The sequence below is a fragment of the Myotis lucifugus genome, unplaced genomic scaffold (assembly GCF_000147115.1).
Source record: "Myotis lucifugus unplaced genomic scaffold, Myoluc2.0 scaffold_54, whole genome shotgun sequence".
In the NCBI taxonomy this organism is placed as follows: Eukaryota; Metazoa; Chordata; class Mammalia; order Chiroptera; family Vespertilionidae; genus Myotis; species Myotis lucifugus.
Window position 1 is genome coordinate 5,000,984 of NW_005871102.1, and position 16,298 is coordinate 5,017,281.

A 16,298-nucleotide genomic window follows, 5' to 3' on the forward strand; every position below is an offset into this window, starting at 1 on the left:
CAAATCATTTTTGTTTGTGGCATTTATTTTCGGTTGAACTTTGAGTTATGAAAATAATCGGTAGCTATTTCTCCCGATTTGAGGGACATAATAAAATTTGCGCCCTATTAATTTCCGCCTATGCTGTGGGCCTCAGTTTCCTCGACTTAAAGTAAGGAGGTTGGATTAGATAGCGTCCGCGGGCTCCCGTACCGAGGACTCTCTGGTTCTTCGGTTCCTTTCTTATGCTTCTCGAGGAGAGGAAGGAGCACATCCCCCCGTCGGTAGTGACTTGCCACCGACCCAGGCTTGTCTCTGGTGGGTACTAATCGCCAGTCTCCTAGGGAACCAACAGAATCCATATTCACTGAGCCTGGGCCTTACCCAGAACACAGACAACTGGTCTCCAGGTGTCCCTTCCCCGTCCTCCTCCCCAGACCACCCCTACTCCCTCCTGACTCTTAAAGAGACAGGATGGCAAAGCAAACCCGCCAGGTGGGTGAGATGAAGAGCCAGGGTTAGGTAAGGGGCACCGTCCTTTGAGACTAAGGGTTTGGTTTACCCCCCACCCCCCCTGGAGCGCAGGCGGGGGGTGACCTCCATGAAGCCTTGAGTAGAGGAGGTTGGTGTGGCTGTATTTGTCACCCAGTGTCCGCTGGTCACCAGCACTTCGGCTTCTTTCCCACCAGCTGTGGAGTGACTGCCGCCTTGTCTCTTGCAGGCTGGAGGAGATCGATGGGTTCTTTGCCAGAAACGACGAAGAGTGCCTGGCCCTGATCTTTGAAAAGAAAGGCTCCTACCTGGGTAGAGAGGTGAGCTGCTCTCAGGGTCCTTGTAACTCTTGGATAGCCCTTGGGGGAGAGCCCAGTGAGTTCAGGAGCAGGGCTGTCCCCCAAATTCTTGGGTCTCATTCATGTCTCACTTATGAACCCAGCACAGGCCTGACCCCTGCTGGGAGAAACGGGAAGTGCAGCAGCTGGGTCTTTCTGTTTTAAAACCTTTGTATATATTTTTCTTTTTCTTTTTTAATCAAAGTGTAATCGACATGCAATATTATATTAGCTTCAGGTATACAACACAGTGAGTTGACATTTGTATACATTTTTAAATAATCACAATAAGTCTAGTTACCTCTGTCACCATACCAAGTTAATTCACTGTCACTGACCATCCTGTATGTCACGTGCCCTGCGTCTGTGTTTATCTCCTTCATCGAAACCAACCTCGATAAGACCTGCAGTTTATTGAGCGTTGGATTGGATGCTGGCACACAGAGTCGCTAATCTTCACGATTAACAATGACGAGCATGTACCATGTCGAAGATCACACAGCCATCGACTGCAGCACAGGCTTTTTGAACCGGCTCTGCCTGCCTCCAGAGCCCGTGTCATCTCCACACTGGCCCTCCTCTCATCCCCGTAGAATTGGAGTGAAATATATTGGGGGGAAAGGGGGGCGGATAACATCAGAGATCACGCAGTCCATGAGGAAGTGGGGTCCCTCACAGGGGAGGCAGTTACAGAACCAGGCAGGTTTGCAGTTCCACTCCATCACGTACATGATACGTCGTGATCAAGTTGCTCAGCTGTTCTGAGCCGCATTTCCCTGTCGGTGAAGCAGTGATAATTGCCTTTCTTCAGAGGATTGTTGGGAAAGTCAACTGAGGCAGTTTAGGAAAAGGGCCCGGATGCGTGGCTGGCACGGAGTGGGTGTGGAATGAAGATCCAGTCCCCTTGCCTAATGCAGAGAACTGTCCTTCCTGCCGCTGGCTCATGGACGAGGCCACGTGCGGGTCCTCCAGACGCAAAGGTGGGACAGGCCAGTGCATGGGAGAGGTGCCAGGGCAGCGCCCGGGGATGGAAGAGATGGGGGCGCAGGTCAGCACCGCTGTTGGCTCTGAGTGGCTTTCCTCCTGACACTCATCACGCTCAGCTGAGAGCTCTGCGTTGTCTCCAGGCCCTTCGCCCTGAGAAGGGAAGCACAGGGAGCTGTGTGGAGACATGCCTGACCCTCCCGGGCTCCCAGTCCAGGCCTGTCACATGCAAGTGATGGATAAATGTTCATCGGATCAGCTCTTCTCCCTCTCCCCCAAGTCCCCAGAGTAACCAGGAACAGGGCCCCTGCAGCCCGTCCATGGAGAGGTGCTCAGGGATGGGGATTCGTCTGAGCGGCAGGAGGGGGCAGGCCCAGGCTTCGCAGCCCGATGGCGCTCCCTGGCTGTGTGACCTGGAAACACAGTTCACCTCTAAGCCTCCGTTTCTTCATCTACAATAGTTTCTTTTTTTTTTTAAATGAATGCTTACAGTACCTACTCATTGTCATGAGCACGTTTATAAAATTAACCTATTCAATCCCCTAAAGTTGATATTGTTGTTATAATTCTGCAAGTCAGGAAATTGAGTCAGGGAGAGGTTGAAGTCAGTGGGACCAGGGTTCCAATCCAGGCAGCCTGGTTTGCTGATCGTTCCTGTTGCATAGGGTTATTTTGAAGATTAAATGAAGCAGCCTATATACAGCACATAACACATGCTCAATAGATGTTAGCTAATACCCTGTTCCCCTTCCTATTTCTTTCTAAAGATAAAACCATCATGACTGACTCGGTATGTTTTTCTGACTTGGAATACAGCTAGAAAACCTTATGAAAATAAGCGTAAAATGAGCCCACGTTCTGTTTTGCCTTTTACGAATTGCTTTCACTGGGAAGAAGATGATGTTAAATTGGGGCTGTCCTGGGAGATTCCGGATGTGTGGCACGCGCGGTTCCAGGCCCTCCCTTGGGCAGTGTTTGGCTCTTGTTACCTCTGGGGTGGATTTGGGTTGTGGCCGGAGACTCTGGCTCATCACAATAGTCTGTCATTGGAAAGGTGTAGAGTGGATGGCGCTGCCACCCAGGTGCGCGTCAGGGCCCCCTCTGCCCCGTGGCGTGGCCCCAGCTGTCTGACTGTCTCTGCAGGTGATTCTGGACCTGTCCCAGCGCGAAGGCATTGCGGTGCGCAGGGTCCTCAACACGGAGGGCGACGTGGTGAGCAAGTTTGGCGTCACCGACTTCCCGTCTTGCTACCTGCTGTTTCGGAACGGCTCTGCCTCCCGGGTTCCTGTGTGAGTGTGATCTTTCCTCCCAGTCTCCTCCCTCCCTGTGCCCATCCCTTCTTCCTGCTCCGAGAGCCTGCCGGCCTTTCTCAGGGGCTGACAGTTCCTCCCCTGGGAACCTTCCGAGGGGCCCATGGCCAGGCCAGGAGCACCCTCTGCAGGAGAAGCCGACGTCTGCCTGTGGGAGTGAGACCGTGTCGGGCCCAGAAGGCTGCCTCAGACCCCGGCCCAGGCATCGGGCCGCAGGCCCCAGGCACGCCCAGCATGGTGCTTCGGCACCGTCCCCACCGCAGCCCTGCCCCTGTCCTCCCGCCTCTGTCCAGACAGACGCGTTGGCAGGCTGCAGGCCTGGCAGGCACTCAAGTATGCCTGACCCTCCCTCCCTTTGGTTTCCTAATTGCAGAAAAGTTCATTAGGAGCCAGACAATAGCCAGTTCCAAAATGCCAAGAGAAACAATCAGGCCACCCTCAGCCCCTGTCAGGCTGCCGCTGCTGAATGGCCCGTTAAATGGCGCCAGATGGTGCCTCGGTGCCCTCCCTGGGCAGATGATTGATGTCGGCCTGGCCCTGCCAGCAGGAGCTCGAGGGCCGGGAGATCAAGGCTCGTTGGAGGTGCCCAGTGAGCTGTCCCTCTGGGCCATTAGTGCCACCCTGCTCTGAGGCTGGGCAGGGCGGCCACTTGCCCCGCTGGCCCAATCACCAGGCAGCCTGGGCCAGAGGGTGTCAGAGCGCTCTGATGAGGTGGGGGAGGGGACAGGAAGGACGCCTTTTCTGCACAGGCCCAGAAAGCTCCCGTACCAGCGGAGGGGGGGGCCGGGGGGAGGGCATTGTTTCCTCACTGGGAGCTGGTGGAGGGGAAAATTGTTTGTGACGACGCTGCTTCCGAGCCATCTGCTCGTTGATAAACATCGGGCCAGGTCGGCGGAGTGGAAAGCGATGCTTCCCGATGCCAGCTCCCCTGGGGTCCCCTCACACTGCCACTGTCCTCTCGGCTGCCCTCCCCGGGCCCGGGCCAGGGGACACCGCCTCCCCTGTGAACCCCTCTCTATCAGGAGAGAGAAAGAAATCTGAAGGATTTGAGCATGTTCCTGGTTTATCTGTTGCTCGCTTTTAAAAATCACCTCTGAAACTTCCGTGACTTCCTTGGGGAGCAGTGTCCCCTCTGGCTCCTCAGAGCAAGTGTGTGAGCGGCAGCTTCCTTGCAGTCAGCGCCACTTTGCACCTTTGGTCTCAGGAAGGTGTTGTCCTGTCCCTGGGCAGGACCACTGGCCCGAGGTGCTCGGCCCACCGCCTCTCAGGGCAGGCGAGCCGCGTTTGCACATAGGATTTGTCATCAGCGTGAACAGTGAATAGGAAGGTGGAAGTGAGGCATAGGTGCCCGGCTTTGACCTCACTGTGGCTGAGACTGAACCGAGTTCAGCTATTTCTTGGTGAACATTCTGCCTCTCCTCCGTGGCGCTCTCCCCTCGCAGGCTTATGGAATCCAGGTCCTTCTATACCAATTACCTGCAGAGGTTCGTGGCGCTCTCCCCTCGCAGGCTTATGGAATCCAGGTCCTTCTATACCAATTACCTGCAGAGGTTCGCTGGGGCCACCCGGGAGGCTGCCCGGACCACGGTTCCGCCAATAACTGCGAATACGGTCGCTCCCACCGCGTGGAAAGTTGCAGACCGGTAAGGCCACTCCGTTTCCCTCACCCTTCCCCACCCCAGCTTCCCTCTGCTCACAGACGTCCCTTCATACCACACCCTGTTCCTTGTCATGGGATGAGCACATGCCGTCCTAGCCCCGACCCCCGTGGCCTTTGGGGGCTCCCAGGAGAGCCCTGGATGTGTGAGCAGCAGCATTTCCTTGTATCCTGCGATGGAATGAATACTTCCCAATACCCACATTTCTAAAGCTTAACTCTCTTTAAAAACAAGTAGAATCGGCTTGGAAAGATCATCCGTGGCCTCCAAACCAGCCCCCCACCCAGGCAGTGATTTCTTCAGCAAGTCGTTTTGAGGGCTGCTGTGTGCGAGGCAGTGTGACTGCAGGTGCACCGGCAGCTGGAGTCCGGCCCACACAGTCCCTCCCCAGCTTCCTTCTAGAAGGCACCAACTTCACTTGAATGTTCGGGTGTCGGGAGCTCACTACTTAAAAAAAAAAAAAGATTTTTAAATTGACTTTTAGAAAGAGAGGAAGGGAGAGGGAGAGGGAGAGAAACATCAATGTGAGAGAGAAATTGACTGGCTGCCTCCTGCACGCCCTCCCACCGAGGATTAAGCCTGCACCCGAGAATCAAACCCGCAACCTTTCGGTGCACAGATGACGCCCAGCCACCTGAGCCACACGGCCAGGCGGGGAGCTCACTGCACGTGGCGGTGGCCTGTGTCTTTGCGCACAGTTGTAAGCAGGAGAAGCTACTCTTCTCTCTGCACCCCAGAGGTAACAAGAGCCAAACACTGCCCAAGGGAGGGGCCTGGAACCGCGAGTGCCACACATCCAGAATCTCCCAGGACAGCCCCAATTTAACATCATTTTCTTCCCAGTGAAAGCAGTTCGTAAAAGGCAAAACAGAACGTGGGCTCATTTTACGCTTATTTTCGTAAGGTTTTCTAGCTGTATTCCAAGTCAGAAAAACATACCGAGTCAGTCAGGATGGTTTTATTTTTAGAAAGACTCCGCTCTTGTGGTAGAATTCCTGCTTTTGGGGCAGGGGGACAAGGCCGTCAGCCTCTGTGCCGACACCCAGAGGCCAACCAAGCGCATTAGGAAGGGGGCTGCGTGAGGGAACGGGGAAAGGCCATCTGACTTGCAGGAGGAATTGGCACCCCAGCCTCGGGGTCTTCAAGGGTGGAAAGTGCCGACGGAGAGGATTTTAGTAAATCGGGAGAAGGAAAGAGACACGAACAGGTGGGAATGGTCGTCATGACCGTTCACATTGTGATTACTCAGAGCATTGGGGTGGTCCTAGGTGACAATCACTGGCCTCGTGTGTCACGCTTTGTGCCGGCACCTTCCATGCATTCTCCCTCTCAGTCATGAGGCCACTCCTCAGGCAGAACGTAAGGCTGGAGAGGTAAACTGAGGCCAGGGACACCACGTGGAGCAGACAGGAGACTCCACGAGAGTCAAGTGCAGGTGGTCACAGTGCCCCCCGCCCCCCCGTGAGCTGACCTTGTTGGCTCCTTACAACCTAGGGGGTAGGGTGACCCTGAGGCCCAGGGGGTAGAGTAAGGTGGCCCAGGGGGTTGAGTGAGGCGGCCCAGCTCCCAGAGGTAGCTCCCTGTAGAACTGAGGCCAGGACTCAGGTCTCAGGAGGCGGCTGGAGAAGCAGCCAGCACTCGAGGAGCTCTGGCCGTCAGCGCCCTGAGCCCAGACCCCAGTGAGTGTCTGGGCCCCAGGGTAGAGCAGCCAGTTTGGAGCCTGCAGCCTCCCCGGCTGGGTCAGCCAGGAGATGTGAATGGAGCCCCGCCCGCCCCGCCGTGCCCAGCCCTTTCAGAGCCACATTGTGTGGGACTGTCCATCTGTCCCTCAGGGTCTTTGTTCAGAACTGAGAATAAAACTCTACCTTCCTCGAGTGGCCTGGTTGAGACACCTTTAGTGAGTCATGGGAGGGCTGGCCCTGGGCTGCAGAGGGGAACCCCTGCTCCATGCCCGGAGCTGCTGGGGGCACGTATTTGTGTTTTTATTTCATCCCCGCAGCTGCCTACCTGTGAGCAGTTTATTATCCCATCGTACAGATGAGGGATTGAGGCTCACAGACATTAAATAAAACACCCAAGGCCACAGTTACTGGCAGAGGCCAGAGCCAGCTTACAGGACTCTGGGACCATCAGTGGTGGCCTTCCTGTCTCTCCCTTTGGCCCTGGGCCTCCTCCCCCCTGCCTCGTAGTTAACACCCCTTTCTCTCTCTGCCCCCTCTGGGTCCTCAGCTCCAAGATCTACATGGCTGACCTGGAATCCGCACTGCACTACATCCTGCGGGTGGAAGTGGGCAAGTTTTCCCTCCTGGAGGGGCAGCGCCTGGTGGCCCTGAAAAAGTTTGTGGCAGTCCTGGCGCAGGTGAGCGGGCCCTGGCCGACGTCTGTGCAGCTCCCCGAGGGCCAGTGCTCATGCAGCCCGGCCCCTCCCTCGGGAGCGCATGGTCTGGCTGGACATCTGACCCCACGGCTGTTCTAGGCCACCATGGGCTGCTGCCCTGCAGCCTCAGCCATGCCCGTCAGCCCGCACTGCCAGGGACAGCCCTGTGCAGGGGCAGGGGCGTGGGTGGGACGGGCCAGATGTCCGGGGATTTCCCAGCGGCTTCAGGTGTAACCCTGGAGCGTGGCCTCACTGCCTGCCGTGGTCACTGGGAAGCGGGACCCGTGGGCGCCGCAGTGAGGGAATGAAGCCTCCTCTGAATCGCTGTGCCCTCCCAGACACTGAGCAGAGCCAGACCCAGGTGCCAAGCCCGAACCGGGCCTTCTTCCTGCCCACGAGGCCACGCCCTGAAATGTAGCTGCTACAAATGGAGGACCTGATGTGTGCCAGGCACACGTGGCTGCAGGGTGGAGAGTGTCACCCCCAGTGAAGGGGCCCAGGATGCTCAGGAGCCTTGCCCGAGGCCTCCCCACCTCCCGGGCAGGAGGAGGTGTGACGGGATGTGAACTGAGCAGTCGGGCTCCAGAGCCTGTGCCTTCTGCCATGCTCCTTGCTCCTCTGCAGGTGGGATGTGGGCTGCCTCTTCCCTCTGCACCTGCCTGCTGCTCCCTCCCTGTGTCCTCTCTGGTTCCGTATCTGCCATGTGCCCTACTTCAACCCCTGGCTCTGGCCGCTGAGGGCTGCTGAGTCAGATCCGCGCTCCGGTCCCCTTCAGAGCCTGACCGCTGACTCAGCACTCTCAGCCCCGGGCGCCAGGTCTGAGCTTCTGGGGGCAGGTCTGCGGGCAGCCGGGGCTGCCACCTCTGGGAGTGACTGCACCTCTCCCTCGGGAACTGCCTGCCAGTCTGGTCCCTCTGCCCACCTGGCCGGCCTGGCCTCCCGCTCACTGGGCTTAGTCACGCCCATGTGTGATGACACGGAGGGCCCCTGAGGTCGCCAGTGCTCATCACAGTGCTGTTACCGTCCCAGGGAAGACAACCCTTGGCCCTGCCTGAGGTCCCCCCACACTGAGCCCTGTTCTCCAGCCCATTCTGATAATAGAGGCCTTTCCTCCGAGGCCCTGTGAGCTCGGTCCCCCAGTCGCTGAGGCCTGGGGTGGGTGGCCCAGAGAGTCAGAGGCAGAACGTCCTGGGTGGCTCTGTGTGCTGCCCACCTGACACCCAGGGTGCTTCGCAGGCGTCGCTCAGAAAGAGAAGAGCACCCCCCACCCCAGCCTGGTCCTCCACAAAGGACCGACCAGGGAAATTATGTCTTCTTTGGCCCCAGGGGGACTGTTTGCAGCCAGAGGGGAAGAATGGGTCCCAGGAAATGCTGGAGCCGGGCAGAGGCTTAAACAGCACCCTCTCGATGGCACCGGCTGAGCCCCTGTCCTCAGCAGGAGCTGAGAATGAGTTTGGGATGAAGGACCCCCCCACCTCCCTGCCCGAAGCCAGGGCTCAGAGAGGACAGGGCTGGCCTCGGCACAGAGGGGAGCCCGGCTGTGCAGGACTGAGAGCAGAGGGCCCGTTTGAGCCGGCCCACATCCCTGGAGACATCCGTGGAGACTGCGGACTATCTTGGCCCTGCCCTTCTGTGGGCAGCTTCGTCCTGCGCGGTGGCAATAGCAGCAGCTACGTTTCGTGAGCTCGGACAGGGTGCCCGTCTCTGCCAAGTGCTCTTTGTGTATTAGCTCCTTTGTAATTCTCATAGCAAACCACAGGGTGGGGATCCCATCTCAGGGAGGGGAGGAAGGCCCCGGGAGGAAAGCACCCTGTCCCAGGCCCTCCAGCCAGTGGGCGGCCGAGCTGAGACTTGCACCCACATGTCATCCAACCCAAGCCCTCACCCCCCACGTGCATGGGGCACCGAGAGCATGGAGGGCCGCAGTGCTCCCTCTGCCTCAGCCCCGCTGTGCCTGGTGGAAGGCACTCTTATCACCCCTGCCCCTGCCCGCCTGAGCTGGGGTGCTCCCTGCTCTCTCACGTGAGTGTCTGGCAGGACTGGCCACTGGGTGGCGTGTGGTCACCAGGGTTTCCCTGCTCTCAGCAGAGAGGGTGCCTCCCTGTCGCCCAGAGCCCCTTAATTCATCCTCCCCCCTGACACCCTGGCCTTAGCGGGCGGGAGGTTCCAAGTCCGGATGCCGGCGAAGGTCAGGGAGGGATGCTGACTTGAAGCTGTAAATCTGTGCTGAGAGCCAGAGCTGTGTGAGCTGAGCGAGAGGCAGCGTGTCCGAGCCCAGGGTTCTTCCCGGTTCTCCTCCCTCGGGGACGTGTCCCGACCAGGAGGGCTGATAAGATTAGGGAATGGTTTTCCCAGAAGACTGGCCGGTTGGCAGGTTTTTCTGTTTATGATCCTTCCGATCTCCAGAACCTTTCCTCTCTCACATGGTCCTCTTTGCTCGAATTGTCCTCTGCGGGCTTCTCGGTGGCGTCCTCCTGACCTGCTCAGCTGTGCCCCTCACTCCTGCCCCGGCCCCCGTGCATTTGTGCACAGGCACTCGCACGCACACACATATCTGTCCTCCTCCCCGGGGTCCCCGTGGCTTTAAAGTGCTGATACTAATCAGATTTGAGCTGACTTTGTCAGAGCAGCTTTTCGTGTTCCTCAGAGACTACTGGGAGTTGCCATCAAGATTGGGATCTTGGCTATGAGCCCGTGGGCGGCTTCGGCCCCACTGGCAGCGTGGAATACAGATGAAAGGCTGTTTGCCAGCCTCGCCCAGCCGGTCGGTCAGTCAGCCAGTCAGCTGCCCTGTGCAAGGTCCCCAGGGTCCCAGCAGCCCTCTGGCCCGTGGCAGCGTGCGGTCAGGGGTCCACACAGGAGCCCCAGCCTCGGGAGGAGGAGGCCTTCAGGGCGCAGCCCCACTTCCAGCCTGTCTCCTCCCCCCACCCTTCCTCCGCCCCTCACCAGGTGCCCAGAGCCAGGGTGGTGAGGAGCCACATCTGTGTCTTAGGCAGAATGTTTTCCCGCCTTGGCCCACTTTGCCCCCCGCCCTGGGGCTGGGGGCCCCTGGGGGATGGTGTCTCACCTCCATCTTGCACTGGTTTCTCCCCTAGTACTTCCCCGGCCAGCCCTTGGTCCAGAACTTCCTGCACTCCGTCAACGACTGGCTCCAGAAGCAGCAGAGAAAGAAAATTCCCTACGGTTTCTTTCAGACTGCCCTGGAAAACAGGAAGGAGGTGAGTCGGGCAGCAGTGGAAGATCCTCTCCCATCTCTGTGACTGTGGGAGTGGAGGGGTAACGCTGACCTCTGACCTCTACCATTTGCATTCAGGAAGGAATCAGTGATCTTGGGTCTTTCCATTGCTCGTTAGTAAGTTACTATCGAGCTCTTTACATGCATATCTTAATCCCCCAACATTAATTGAAGGCGGGTATTGTCCCCATTTAGCAGATGAAGAAACTGAGGCAAAGTCACTTTCTAAGCCCATACGTGGTTGGGTTGGGATTTAAAAGCGATTGGGAGACACCGGTTGTGACCATTTTTAACAGCTGCCCCCTGTGGCCTCCAAGCACCCGGGCCTGCTCGCTCAGCGCGGCTCCTCTGTGCCTCTCCAGGGGCACCGCTCACGCCGCTGTTGGTGAAGGTGGGCCAGGGCAGCCAGCAGAGGGCAGAGCCATACAGACTTGGAGGATGTCAAAGCTGGACAGTAAACCTCCAAGACCAGCCCCTCGTTTTACAGATGGAGAAGTTGAAACTAGAATAAGCATGTGACTTGATCTGCGTCACAGCTTTTCAGCTCTGATGCTGCTTTGGGGGGTGTGGCCAGAGGAAGGGAAATGCCACCCTCCACGTGGTGGCCTGAGAGAGGGAGCTCATTCGTCGTAGGGCTGTGAGCAGACCTTCCGGTCTCCTGGAAGCTTCCCTTCCCACCTCCATCCTTTCTCTTCTCCGTGTGTGCACTCACGTTCATCTGTGTCCCGTAGGGCGTTGTGATTGCCAAGAAGGTGAACTGGGTCGGCTGCCAGGGGAGCGAGCCCCATTTTCGGGGCTTTCCCTGCTCCCTGTGGGTCCTCTTCCACTTCCTGACCGTGCAGGCAACACGGCAAAATGTCGATCGCTCTCAAGAAACAGGTAAATCCGGGGCCTGAGCACCCCCAGGCTTCAGCCTGGCCCTGTCCTGCCTCCACTGGCTCCCCGCTGCAGGCCCCTCTTTAGGGGATTCTGACACAACCAGCATGGGACCATGGGGGGACCTGGAGGAGCCCCCCTGTCCTGCCCCCTGCTCTGGGACGGTGCCCCACAAACTCGGGCCTCAGGCTTCTCCCTGGCTTCCGTGGAGCCATAAGCTTGCTTTGTTTTCAGTCTTCGTGAAAAACGAGTGGTACCATCTTCTATACTCCTATAAAGAAAAGAACTGCGTCTGTTTCACAGTTTACATGGCTGATACTGTGTGCTTTGAACAGTTTTTTTGCTTCCCACTGAAAAATCATTTTCTAGGGGAAGCTGGGGGACACCTCGCCCCTCCCGTCCTGATCCCTCCCCAAACTGTGCAGCTGCAGCTGCGCTCCACGGCCCGCCTGCCTCACCCCTCCGCCTAGCGACCAAAAGGGTGGCTAAGTCCAGTCCAGTCCACGTTTACCGGGGACCAGGGTTATGTCAGGCCCTGGCTCAGTCTGGAGGAGGCGGAGGTGGAAAAGAGACAGTCCCTGCTCTGGGTGGAAGGTGGGACAGGTGGGAGGTGGAGCGGGCCAGGGCCAGGGCCAGGAGCCAAGGGTAGGGGGGCGGAGAAGGATGTTCAGAGAGAAAGGAGGTGCTCCCCCTGTCAGGAAGGGTAAGCGGTGTTAACCTAAAAATAACAGGCCAAAGGGAGAGGCAACAAGCACTTATTTGAGATTTTTTAAAAAGGATGAAAAGAAGACCTATTTGGGAAACACTGATTCGGGTAGAAACCCAAGTATGTGCTGATTAGGGAGCATTTATGAGGACGGGAAGGGGAGCAGTTACATCCGTGAAGGAGGCATTTCTGTTGGTGCAGATCAGCCAACATAGAGATGCTAATTCTAAAGAAGGTTTTTAATTTCCAGTCTGGGAGCCATCGGCACAGTAGTCATATCTTTGCTTTGTTTTTTTGTCATATTTGCAAGCAGTTCCTTGAGACATAATGTTGCCTTAAGCCCATTCCAGAGATTTGAGGCCAAAGACGGGCACAGCAGCTCCTCTGGGATGGCAGCTCCAACTCCGTTTTCCAGTGGCTCCGTTTATACTGTGTTTTATAGAAGAGCAGGAGTTGAGCTCGGAAGGAAGAGCATCCCATCCCCAACAGAGACAGAGGGAACTAGGGGAGCTGCCGGCTGTGGGGACAGCCAGCCATCACTGTGTCAGCCAGTGTTTACCGAATGTCTCCCATGTGCCGGGCCCTGCCACAGCGGTGGGCACAGCGGTACGGGGTGGAAGTCCCTGTCCCAAGGGGACAGTATTCCAGTGGCAGGAAACGACAGTAAACGCACAACAGACCATTCCGTTATGACGATGATGAGTGCTGTGAAGAGGACAGAGCCAAGTGGGGTGCGAGAGGGCCCAGGGGAGGGGCTGCTGTGTTTAGAGGGGGCTGAGGGAGGCTGTTCGGGGGAGATGACCTGTGCTGAGACCTGCATGGGGGCAGGAAGCAGCTGTGAGACACCTGGGAAGAGAGCCTTCTAGACCGAATTGGTTTGCTAGGCCGCCATGACCAAGTGCCACACGCGGGGCGGAGCGGGGGTGGGGGGGCGCTTAACCAACAGAAGTTTATTGCTCACAGTTCTGGAGGCTGGAAGTCCAAGGTGAAGGTGTTGGCAGGGTCGGTTTCTGCTGAGGCCTCTCCTGGGTTTGCAGGTGGCCATCCCCTCCCTGTGTCTTCACTGTGTGCGTGGCTGCGTCCAGGTTTCCTCTCTTACAAGGACACCAGTCAGGACACACCCTAATGATCTCATTTAACGTAATCACCTCTTTAAAGACCCTGTGTCCAGATACAGCACGGGGTTAGGACGGGAGTTAGGACTTCAGCACAGGGGTTTTAGTCAGCCTGTCACACCGGCCGAGGACTAGGGTGCAGAGCACAAGTCTGGCATGGAGGGAGGCCAGAGGGAGGCCAGTGTGGTGCAGCCTGCAGGGAGAGGCAGGACAGGAGGTGGGCGCGGGGTTTGGACCGGTTTAGCATTTCGAGAACCCTTGGTGAGTGTAAGCAGGGCACGATGCGAATGATCAATGCCTGAGAAGGATTCCTGGGTGGAGGGTGGGCTGCAGTGGGGGAGGTGGCGGCAGGGCAGCCCATTGCGAAGCTGTGGCTCCGGTTAGTCCAGGAGAGGCGGTGGAGGCCCAGACCAGAGCTGGAGGTGTGCACGTGGAGGAAGTGGGTCGGACTTGGGGATATTTTGGAGGTGGAGCTGATGGGACTCAGAGATGGATTGGGTGAAGCATATGCATGATCTAGGACTCAGGGTGGACCCCGGAGTTGTTGGACCTGAACATGTGGCAGATGATGGTCCTGTGAGCCGAGAAATGGGAAGACTCGAGGCCGGGGTGGGGAATGGGGAGTGGACGGGGAGGGAGGGGCAGGGAAGTGCCCATGAGACATCTGAATGGAGAGGTAGACAGTTGAGTCTGGGGTCCTGGGGAGAGGTCCAGGATGCAGATGCACATCTCGTGGTCATTAGCACACAGGGGACAGTTAAAGCTGAGGACTGGGTGAGCCCATGGGGGGTGGGCAGAGAAGAGGGCGGAGGCCTGAGCTCTGGGCTCTGCAGCATCTGGGCCTCGGCTCGCAGAGCAGGGCCAGCAAAGGAGACGAAGAAGGAGCAGCCCCTGAGGTCTCAAGAGGGCGTCCCCAATAGAGCGATTCAAGGAGACATAGTCAGCCGAGTGGGTGCCCTGTGCCGCTGGGCTGGGGACCTTTCTGGCAGGAGTTGTCTGTGGTTTAGTGGCGAGAAGGGCCTGGTTGGATTGAGCTGGAGAAGACGAAGAGCAGGGGAGAAACTGGAGATAATGGGGGAGTCACTGGGGTGTAACGGGTGAGAGAAGGGATTTCATCACTGAAGTTGGAATGATGTCATATTAAGGGAGAAGGTGATGATGCAATAACAAAATAAGATATTTGCAGGAGTAAACTCTTAAAGGAGGTGAGAAAGGGAGGAGGCCCGAAGCTTGCAGCCGGAGGAAGTGAAGCCTGCTCCAGTCCAGTTAGAGGGTGGTGGCCGACAAGGGTGGATGCAGGAGGAGAATGCCAAGGCATGGCTGGGTGTGGGCACTGAAGCTGCCAGGAACAATGGCCTGGCCGTGGGGGTCAACGTGCTGATGACCCAGTCGATGGAGGGGTGAGACTAGATCCCTTTTGAAGGGCTGGGGGTTTTGCAGCAGAAGGAGCAGCCTGAGGCCACTCCCCTGCCTCCAGCCCTCAGGTATATGGAGGGGAAGTAGGGTGGGGGGGGCATTGGTATCTTCAGGGAGGAGCCCAGTGTCAGAGCAGGAAGGTGGGGGGAATCATCAAGCCTGTGCTGATGCCAGTCCACAGGGCCCATAGGAGGGAATGGGGTGGGGGGTACGGGAGGTGGAGACACATTAGAGGGTGTGCAGGCCAGATCAGGATGGACTCCTGGTCCTAAGCCCAAGGGATGAGGTGCAATGGGGAGCAAGTCGGAACAGGAAGCCTAAAGCAGTGGGGCCACGGGGGGGCGGAGGGCAGAGGGGTTGAGGGGTGGGCGCTCTGGCCCTGCCTCCCTCTCTAGCCACTTCTCAAGGAGCCTGTGTGTCCTGCAGACAAGTTTGGACTTTAATAAGTGACAGGGCCTGCGTCAGTGGCAGAGGTGAGACACGGGGGGTTAGGAGTTTGGGAGGAGATGGAGTCAGCTCTAAAGTGACCCTTGGGAGGTGGAGACCAGTAGGCAAGGAGACCCTAGGCGCCTCATGGGATGGGCCGGGGTGTGGGGTCCCCGTGCAGAGGCGGCCATGTGGGCCGGTGGAGGGAAGGGGGTGGGCTGGCAGGGGCAGACAGTCTGAAGGGCCCCTGTGAATGGCGTCTCCTCTCCCCACAGCCAAGGCCCAGGAAGTCCTCCAGGCCATCCGGGGCTACGTCCGCTTCTTCTTCGGCTGTCGAGACTGTGCTGGCCACTTTGAGAAGATGGCTGCTGCCTCCATGCACCGGGTGGGCAGTCGGGACAGCGCTGTTCTCTGGCTGTGGTCCAGCCACAACAAGGTCAATGCTCGCCTCGCAGGTAAGGAAGGGCCACCTCCAAGGCCGGAGTCACCTGCGGAAGGAGGATGAGGGGGGGACTTTGGAGTCCTAGACCAGAGTTAGGAGATGGGACACTTGTCGTCCCCCAAGTAACAACACCCCTTGTGTCACAGCGCTTCACAGCGCTCAGAGCCTTTCACATGTCCCAGTGGCTGGAGGGGTGAGACTAGACCCATTTATGTGTATCAGTACCATTACACCCATTTTCCAGATGAGGAAATCAAGGCTTTGACCCTCTAAGACAGTGGTTCTCAACCTTCCTAATGCCGCGACCCTTTAATAAAGTTCCTCATGTTGTGGTGACCCCCAATTTCATTGTTACAAATTGAACATAATTAAAGCATAGTGATTAATCACAAAAACAATATGTAATTATATATGCGTTTTCCGATGGTCTTAGGCGACCCCTGTGAAAGGGTCGTTCGACCCCCAAAGGGGGTCTCGACCCACAGGTTGAGAACCGCTGCTCTAAGACCTGCTCTTCTGATGCCCTTGCTCCTTTTCCCCTGCACCAGGGCCCCTCCCTCTGGCCTGGTGGGGTCCCTTTCCTGTCTCCCAATCCTGCTTTCTGGCTATTGGCCCCTTACTCAGACCAACAGGAAAGTGAGAGCTGGGCTTTTCAAACCCCCCCTCCCCCCTCGGGAGGAGTCTAATGATAAAATGGGCTGGAAAAGAAAGACCAGGTTCTTTCTAGAAATAAGGACTGATTTCACCGGGGGGCCTGGCCTGCTGAGTTCCCTCGTTGGCAGTGCTTCTGTTCCCTGGGCACAGGAGTCTGATGGGTCCAGTAGGCAAAAGCATTCATCTCCGGGGTGACCAACTGGCAGGTGGGAGGGAGCCATCTGTGGGCGGGAGCCTGGGCTTGTCTGTGGGGAGAGAGGAGTATGCGTGCCTGGGACAGACCACAGACA

General features: G+C 57.6%; 1 protein-coding gene across 1 annotated transcript in view; it reads left to right on the forward strand.

Annotated features, from left to right (window-relative positions):
- The window catches only part of QSOX1 (quiescin sulfhydryl oxidase 1), a 25,683-nt gene extending 10,068 nt beyond the window's left edge, over window positions 1-15,615 (forward strand). Inside the window, exons 6-12 of the mRNA XM_023754003.1 lie at window positions 701-791; window positions 2,937-3,082; window positions 4,612-4,746; window positions 6,991-7,120; window positions 10,234-10,356; window positions 11,105-11,252; window positions 15,188-15,615. Coding sequence (XP_023609771.1) covers window positions 701-791; window positions 2,937-3,082; window positions 4,612-4,746; window positions 6,991-7,120; window positions 10,234-10,356; window positions 11,105-11,252; window positions 15,188-15,417 — 1,003 coding nt within the window. The 3' untranslated portion in view covers window positions 15,418-15,615. The remainder of the gene's footprint in view (window positions 1-700; window positions 792-2,936; window positions 3,083-4,611; window positions 4,747-6,990; window positions 7,121-10,233; window positions 10,357-11,104; window positions 11,253-15,187) is intronic.
- The last annotated feature ends 683 nt before the right edge of the window (window positions 15,616-16,298 follow it).